This window comes from Centruroides sculpturatus, unplaced genomic scaffold (genome assembly GCF_000671375.1).
Source record: "Centruroides sculpturatus isolate CEXI.00-Female unplaced genomic scaffold, Cexi_2.0 scaffold1151, whole genome shotgun sequence".
Lineage (NCBI taxonomy): Eukaryota > Metazoa > Arthropoda > Arachnida > Scorpiones > Buthidae > Centruroides > Centruroides sculpturatus.
Window position 1 is genome coordinate 222,086 of NW_019385953.1, and position 9,508 is coordinate 231,593.

The 9,508-nt window shown below is 27.8% G+C and overlaps 1 protein-coding gene across 1 annotated transcript in view; it reads right to left on the reverse strand.

Annotated features, from left to right (window-relative positions):
- LOC111612786 (midasin-like) overlaps positions 1-9,508 on the reverse strand; it is a 162,112-nt gene that overhangs the window by 107,513 nt on the left and 45,091 nt on the right. The window contains exons 20-22 of the mRNA XM_023354042.1: positions 5,380-5,460; positions 1,316-1,528; positions 1,085-1,213 (exon numbers count right to left, since the gene is read on the reverse strand). Of these exons, the coding sequence (XP_023209810.1) occupies positions 1,085-1,213; positions 1,316-1,528; positions 5,380-5,460 (423 nt within the window). The remainder of the gene's footprint in view (positions 1-1,084; positions 1,214-1,315; positions 1,529-5,379; positions 5,461-9,508) is intronic.

The following is a 9,508-nucleotide window of genomic DNA, read 5'->3' on the forward strand; positions in this document are numbered from 1 at the left end:
TATATTCAAATAAGTCAGACACACACACACAAAAAAAGCCAAAGCTTAAAATTCATTTGGCCATGTGTAGTAGCCTTAAATGCAAATTCAAAGATTGTTTTTTAGAAAAAAATAATTTTCTAGAAAGGAAAGTATAGATATTTTTCATAAAATTAAAATATGGCACCATCTTTATAAAGAAAGAAAGACAACGTGCTCCTTAAGGTAATGAAAACTTGTTTAATATTCAAAAAAACTTTTGGCTCTTCTTAAGCCTTTTTCAGTTCACTTTTACAAGAAATGCTTGTTTAAACAGCTTTTCAAACCTTTGTACAGTCAACCCCCTATAACACTGTTGATTATTCCATTTTATATGAATTCCATGTTGTACGAGTCACTTAGATTTTACAAATACGTGAGCCGTTCATAGCCCAGCACATGTATTTGTAAAATCTAAGTGACTCGTACAGCATGGAATTCATATAAAATGGAATAATCAACAGTGTTATGGGGGATCGACTGTACTTCAAACAGTTTAGAAGAGAGTTCTACTCAAGCCATGTTTAGCCATGTTTGCTTCCTCCTATAGTAGTGTGTCATGTACAGTACACTGAACAAGATGTGCAATTAGAATAAACATTCCAATTTCTATAGGATCTGATGATGGGATGTACAGTCCCAAAAAATGTTTAATCTGAAATATGAAAGAAAACTGACTTCTTCAGTGATTCTAACATTCCTTTATACTTATCACAGAGTCATACAACCTGCCTAATTGTTAAAACAAAATTCTTAGGAAACCTCTTAAGAGATTTCTAATTAAAAAATTCAAATCTGAAAAAAATAAATGAAGAAAACTGTGCTATATTTTTGAATTAAAATTTGTGACAAAGAAAAATATTTTGATATTGAGAAAAAGTATTATTTATCCAAAGAAAAGGTAATATAAATTTTTAAAAAATAGTCATAAATTCAATAATAGCCAAAAATAATTAAGAAAGGTGCATTTTAAATAATGTATTTTCAACAAATAACTAAGAAATATTAAAATAATGAATGATCATATTTTTCATTTTTTTAATTAAATAAAAATCAATTGACTTACTTGTTCAAATCCCCCAAGTAAATCAGTGGTGTCCATTTCTGAGTTCACTGTGAAAATAAATAAACTCTGTCCTGTTAAAGTTGCTAATAAATTAACTATTGATGTCTTTCCAACAGATGATGAACCAACCTGACAATATAAATGAATTTAAAATAGCATAAATTAGTCGGATTCACTTTATTATTTTTTAGTAGTTTCTAAGTTCAGCAAAAATATCAATCAAAATCTTACCAAAATAGCCAACCATTTCATTTCAATGCATTTCATTAATGACTGTAATGGTTTTAATTGGTTATGCAGAGGAAATAAAGGATTAGAAGATGGAAAATGTCCTAGTCTAGGCAAGAATGAATATCCAACTTGAATAATTTTATCAGTTACTCTTAACTGAAGTGGCTGTGAAATTACGAGCTTTCCAAATATTTTTTCATACAATTCTAAAACCTACATAAAATTACATATCATTAAAAAATAAACATTTTCTGTATGAATTACTGTTATAAGTAAATATAAAAAATAAGTTATAAATTTTTAAATTATTACAATAAAACAATGACAAATACTTTCAAATAAATACAAACATGGGTAAACTACTTAGTCAAAGTAAAGATGAAACAAATGAATAAATAAATATGCAAATGCTTCCAGTTACTAAGCCATCTTTACTTTGATTAAGTACTTTTTAAACACATTTGTATCACAGTAAAATGTTTGAACACAATTAAATATGTTTGATACTAGTTAATATTAATTTCCTCATTCATCCTTTAAGTTTCATATTAATACTTTACTCTATAATTTCAATTTGAAATCAGATCCTGTTTACCACTAACTACAATTATAAGCATAATGAATTGCATTTCTAAAATAAAATTTCATAAATGAAAATAACAAAACAACAATTTTATTGTATAACAAAGAATTTTCAATATTAACTCTTTGAATTTTAATGGCACTGCTACAACAACAACAACAATAATATACAACAAAACTCCAATGATGCCTCTGTGATATCAATAGTTTACACCACAAGTCTGTTGTGGCCATAAAGCAGAATGCATAGTGTATATTATAACTCCAATGGTGCTGCAGCAGCTACATTGTAAATTGCAAATTAGCATCATTATAGCACCATTACTAGTATATATCACAAGTCTGGTGGTACCATTGTCGCAGCTACATTACAACTACTGTATATAAGCATTTTTCTGACATTATGTGTAAAATCATGACTGCAAGTCATTAAATAATTTTTCCATTCATTAAAAATGGAAAAAAAAAACTTGTAAAAATTTTGAAAACATCAAAAGTGAAAATGAGTTTGATTTTAAAATATTTACAGAGACAATGTGAAGTGATGATAATGTTGAAAAGAAAAGAATTGGATAGTAAAGTTATTAAGAGTAACACTGATGGTAACAGAAGTACTTCTGTTACTATTAGTCTGTTACCAGAAAAAGAGAAAAAAATGGCAAGCCTTTACAGAAAATGAGAATATGCCACAGAACAGTTGCTAATTATTCCATATAAAAATGTTCTCAAATTGTAATTTTATATCTAGTATTGAGTCCAAGTAATAATTAAAAGACTTCTAAGTTTGGTACTGAGATCCAAAATGTTCTTAGACTTATGAGTCACTCATATTAAAAATTCTTGAATTACAAAATATTAAATATATTAAGTAAAATATCAAATGTAAGAAATTAAATATTTCTATACTGGTACTATTACTTATGTACAATTCATCCCATGTATTGGGATTGGGATCGGATGTTTAATTGTAATTACAATGTACTACTAAAAAGTAAAATTATATTTTAATATCATAATTTAATTTTTAAAATTCTAGATTGTAATTTTTTATTAATTGAAATGATAACAAAGGCTATCAAAAAATAAGTAATCTTTTATTCACTTTCGTGTTCTGGAATAATCTCAAAATGATCTGACCATTTCTTTTAGGCTACTTGGTTGTCTAAAACTTTAAAAAAACTTTCTTTAAAACATGAAAAAATATCCAATTAAAAGATAAAACACTTCTTAAAAATTGAAGCAAAAACAAAATCCATATTGCATTAGAACCATACTGATACTTGAATCATTTATACATTGAAGGAAGTGCCGGTAGTATGTAGATTAAAAGCAATCCCATAGCAATGAATTTTTATAAAATGTTTCCATTTTTAAAATTCCAGATAGTAATTTAATAAAAAAATAAACTAGCCCATAAGGTTTGAAAGCTGAAAGATCAGGTTTTCACAAAATGTATTCCAGAACATAAAACTAAATAGAAGAAGATCTTTTTCAATGGACTTTGTGTTCATTTTAATTAAATCATAGTTTAATTTAAAATCTATGAAATCGGGTAAAGTTTATTACTATATAAATAATAGCTGTAAATAGTTTACAATAATTAAGGTTAGATTTAAAAAATAATGAATTATCTGACTACAAGAAAACAAATGAGCTGACTACGTGCTAATTTGCAGCACAATAACAATAAAAGTTTATGAATGAATAAAAACAGGTTATCATTTGAGATAACTATATTATCAGTTGAATTGTGTATTCATATACTTTTATTATTATTGTACTGCAATCCATATATTAGATGTACAGTACATGTGTAAGAGTAAAAATAACAATTATAGATTTATCAAAACTGAATTATAAATTATTACAATAGCATCAGTTCTAGAACAAAAGTCATATCTTCTTGTGAAAGGATAAAGTGTTCAGAAACTTACAACATAGGATACAACAGTTTTAAATTAGAAGTCAGATTTACTAAAAATCCAAAAGATTTCATACACCACAAAGCAAAATAATTAGCCAAAAAAAATGCATTTACAGAAATGAAAGACAATCAAAGGCAAGATAATCCCAATGTGTAAGAATTCTGTTATATTAAATATCCTCAAGAAACCTCAAAGACTAAGACAACTACACCTCATTTATGTTAGAACTTTATAGTTATTTGCTGGAAATCATGTATAGGTGTTACTTTCATTAATGTAGGAAGATATTCTGTTTTCTCACATTTATGATGTCATTTTATGATCCTAACAGCTTTGTGTTGGCTAAAGTGTAATTTTTAATATATCAGTTATTGAAAAAAGCAAAATCATTTGAAAAATTAAACCTACTTGATAAGTACAAAGCAGACAAGTCACTGTATCCATTTTTATTAGTCTCTTAAATCGTGATATTATAAATGCAAGAATACCGAATACATTACCCATCCTTGAAGTGGTAGCAAATCACCTTTGTACACTAGACATTCAAACTCTCACGACCTAAACCGGTTTTGTCCACTCTGCTGTTCATAGTTTCATTTTTCTTTTTCATTACTTTTGCCCACATTATTTTTTGATGAGTTAATAATTATTCCTTAATTAATACTCAGCCAGATACTTCTTAATTCAGAAGTTGGCCTGTAGAACAGGTTGAAAACATTTGTCGAAGCTAATAAATAATTCTCAGTGAGATAAGGTATTGTTGTGGAAATTCATAATTAATCAATGTTTACATTTTGTAATAATTTTTATGTTCCATTTAAAGTAACCTGTCCAATCTGTTTGTTAGTTAGAATTCAATTAAAATGAGATTTTTACAGCTGAAAAGATATATAATATTCTGTATACACTGTAAAATAATTTACAGTTTATAATATCCAGTTTTCATCAGTAGAGAAAGACATTCTGTATACATATTTCAATTATATATGCTATGTATACTTTTTGGTATTTTCACATTCTTAATGCAAATTTGATGTTTCCATTATCGATCATATTCTTCATTATATGGTGACCACATTAAAATACAATATTAGGAGGTACAGCCACTAGCACATACCACATACCTAATAGTGAACACCTCTAAACAACAAACAAACCTCTTGGTTCTGATAGTGTCCACTTTTCAAAAGTTATACTGTATTTTGACATTTTTGTCAATGAAATTTCTTCAATATAAAAGACAACAGACTGTTTAGATTTGCTTAGACAAAAACTAATTTCAAACATATTACTCCTTGTGGGGTAAAAGAAAAATGTCAATTACCTAAATTATTGAGAACAGATTTTTATATATATCACTAACTTATAACATTTACTATTGTAAAAATCAAACATCTTTAATATATTTATTACTGATAACAAAAGTAGAGAATGTTTTGTTCACATTTTGACAATAGTTCTACTAAACATAAAGTAATCAAAAATACTTTTATTTTGCTTTTAATATATAACTAATATAATTCTAACATATCTGTATTAAAGTAATCAGCATAGTACCTTTTTCTTATCAGACAGAGTTCTCATCCGATCACCGTAAATAAGATCAACATATTCTCCAGGATTTATATCATTTTTATCCTGTAAAAAATAATAATAAGATAATAATAATGATAATAATAAGATCTCATATAGTTTATAGCAATATTCTAAATGTAAAAATCATCTAATTGTGTATACAAATATTTAAAATAAGAAATTTTTATATATTAATGAGACACCTTAAAACTTTCATAATCATACTACAGGAAATTCTCATTAGTTTGAAATTAAAGGGGCAAATAATCATGACTTTGAATTATTGAGTTTTGAATTATCCAAGATTTACATATTTCTGTATGATATACGAAATGTTGTACCTGATGTAATTTATTAAGAAATGAAATACAGCTATGTATACAGAATGGTATTTTTGTTAATGAATGTAATGTTAATAATATAAATACACTATAGGTAAAAACCATATGGCTGGTGAGAATCTCACAGGTTGCCAGATAGGGTTTATAAAAAGTAAAGCAGAATTCCTCAAAATGTAGCCCAAAATATTTTTAAAGGTAACCCAAATCTAGTAACCAAGAGCTCTACAAATATCTTAATCTGCTACTTGTAGCCCAAATTTGCAATCCCAAAAACCAGCCATATTTTATGAGATAAGAAAAAAAGAGGTAACACCCAAAAATGTGTTACTGTAAAAGCAAAGCCATGTTCACCAGATTAGAGCTGTTCTTGGTCTACTGTTCTCTTATAGTATGGAGTAATTTCAATCTAAACAAACAATTTAGCATATGCATATCACAGTTAAGACAAAATTTTCACTTCAAATTTTAAAGTAGCTGTATTTCAAATTAACTGAATTCCTTAACATGTAAATCTTCATATCCCCAGCTGGGACAAATAGTATGGTTACAACCTAACTGGATTTTGAACTATATGAGTTTGAATTAACAAGGATTTTCTGTATAAATATATTTCCTTTCACCACTAGAAACAGGATGGAATTTGAAAAAATATCTAAATTTAGTGTATATTTTCATATCACATTAAATTTTCAACATAACATAATATCAATGAATAAGCAATATGCAGACTTTTATGCTACACTATTATTTAGTTTTAGTTTCTTATAAAAATAAATTTATTTTACCTGCTTGTACAGAGTTTCGACAGTTCAATACTTCATTATCACTTTACCCAATTGAAAGCCCTGTTACGTGTACACAAACCACATAAAATCACCATTGTGAAATTACATTCAAAGCCATTTCTAGAGGGATAAGAAACTCGACCCCTCGCATGACATTTTCATTTTAAAATAACACAAGAATTCCTTCTTTAGCCAATATTGGATTTCATCTGAAATAATCGATTAATTCAACGTCGAAAGTATTACAGATGAATGTAGTAAGGGGGAGAAAAAAAGAAGTAAGAAGAGAGGGCCACCATTTCGATGTCGAAATTCTAAAACAAGGATGCAAACTCTGGGATCTGGGATGCAGAGGAGACAAGACAAAGAATGCAGTTGGCTTTGTACCTGATCCTCTATCGTTTTACCCCCCTAAAGAAACGTTATATGGGGTATTGGATATGTAGAAGGCTTTTGTATACGGATCGATAGAAGTAACGATTTAGAATTATGACATCTACGGAGAAGTATTACATTGGAATGACAAAGGGTGCATTGAACTCGTAACTGATGTCGAACGTAATAGTTATCTGTATGCAACTGCTTGATACAAGAGATAAATTGGTACCACTCTTACTAAGAAAGATAAGAAATGCCCTGTTTCTTTATTTACTTCTTTAGTAATTTTACTCAAATGTATCTTCTTCCATTTACCTTCGTTTATACTAAATTACTATTATTCTTCCTATCATTTCATACCTTTGATCGATAGCTACAAAATACTAGTTTCATTTACTAATATATCATTAATTTTGGTTAGATTTTTTACTGTTTTATAGTTAATTTCTACGTAAAGAATTACTTTATGTACATTTTCCGATGAAGAAATCATAGATAAGTGCGTAAGTTTTTAATTAATGTTCAAAGTAAAGTTCTTTGATTGGAAATATAAGTGTGATTTATGATAAAAATTACAGAAAATTCTTCTAATTTTAAAGATTCATTGCTACTGTAAGTTTTACAATAAAGATAGATTCCTTATACGTAAAGGAAAAGCTTCTATCTGTCTGTAAACAAGGTATATTCAAGGATAAAAGTAACTTAATATACAAAAAAAACTAACCCACGCTCACAGGATTAACAGTAATAAGCTGTTTACATAGAGTTATAAATATACACATTCTATTATATATATATACTTTCTGTATAAACTAAAATACATACACTGTACTTTATTATATGTAGCTTGCTTTATATAGTAGTATATATAAATAAATAATAGAACTTACATAAAGTAACTTCAAACATAAATTTAAATAGGAAAAAATTTGAATAAGAACTTAACCTACGCTTCTACGATTAATATATCGAGTTCTTTTTATAGTATTCTTCAAAAAATTTAAATATTTAAACCAAATTATAAGCTCAAATTAACAATAAAACACATCAGATTATTTAAGAACCGAACCCACGTCTAATCTCATTTGAAGCTGACCATCCAGATTTATTATTTTTATTTAAAAAATAACGACTTTTAACTATATTAAATTATTTAATTAATATATTAATCAATAAAACACTCTAAATAATGAAAATAACAGTTAATAAAAAGCTACGTTAATAGTAAACAGAATTATGAATGTAATAGATTATTTATGAATGAACGTAGGATTCCATTCATAAATAAATAGGTTACACGTAATTTACAACTTAAACTATTAAAAACGACAAATTTCTTTTAAAATTATAAATGAAATAGACAATTTCATTTATAATTTTAAATGAATGACATTTATAATTATGAATGAAATGTGTTCATTCATAACTTAAATACGTTAACGTAATTTATNACTCAAAATAATTTAAAAAGACAAATTACAATAAAACAGTTTATTATCCAACTATCAGAAATTTCACAACATGCCAAGGAAGAGAGGAAGGAGCAATTAAATAATTAAAATTGTAAAGGATTAAAAAATATATATAAAAATGGGGAATATTGCACTTCTGACAATCGCTGCAAGTATGTGGGCTAGATTTGGAGAATCCGTGCTTCTCGCATGGAAAACTGTATATGGCCAGCTCATGCATCGGAAAACCTTCTGATTTATTCATGTAAAGATGGAAAAACAAAAAATATCATGTATTCACAAGCACTCCAATAAATAAATAAAATTGAAACGACACTTTGAAATGTTTTCCTGATGAAAATGAATAATAATAATAAGTTTCAATAAAAATTATAAAATGCAAATTGAATTTTATTATAATGAGTTTGCTTGAATTTCATTTCTTCTGAGATCGCAGAATGTGAGATGGGTAAGCTGGTTTTAAATAAAAATTATTATAGTAAAATAAAATACAGTCAACCCCNAATAGTCTTCGTTAGGCTTAACATCGACGAAAATTCAACGCGAAGCGACACGCAACTGAGAAAAATTTCAACACGGGATAAATTAATATATTTTTTCATACATAATTGGTTATCCAAAAAAATAAGTTATCCGAACAACCCGTCCCCAATTGATTCGAATAAACGACGCTCTACTGTATATATAAATTAGGTACTGTATATATAATTATATATTAGAGAGGTTGAGGCGCACATTTTAAACGTGTAAACGTGTACGTGTGACGTTCGGCGCCGCTTTCCCGTAAGCCTAAAAGTTTGACGATGGTGTTTGGAATGTCGAGCGTGATTCCACCGACTATCCAAACACCATTGTCAAACTTTTAGGCTTACGGGAAAGCGGCGCCGAACATCATACGTACACGTTTACACGTTTAAAACGTGCGCCTCAACCTCTCTAATGATTCGACAAAAGAGGTATTTGACATTGACCGGTATTGGCACCCTGGGGATTTGGCAGTCCGCGTGTATGCACGCTCTGCAACCGTCTTCGATTCCATCCATTAGCCACTTGTAGGAAGCTATTTGACTAAGTACATTGATTTAAGATTTAAAAAGTAAAGAATATTCAATGTTATTTTTATGTAGATTTCTTT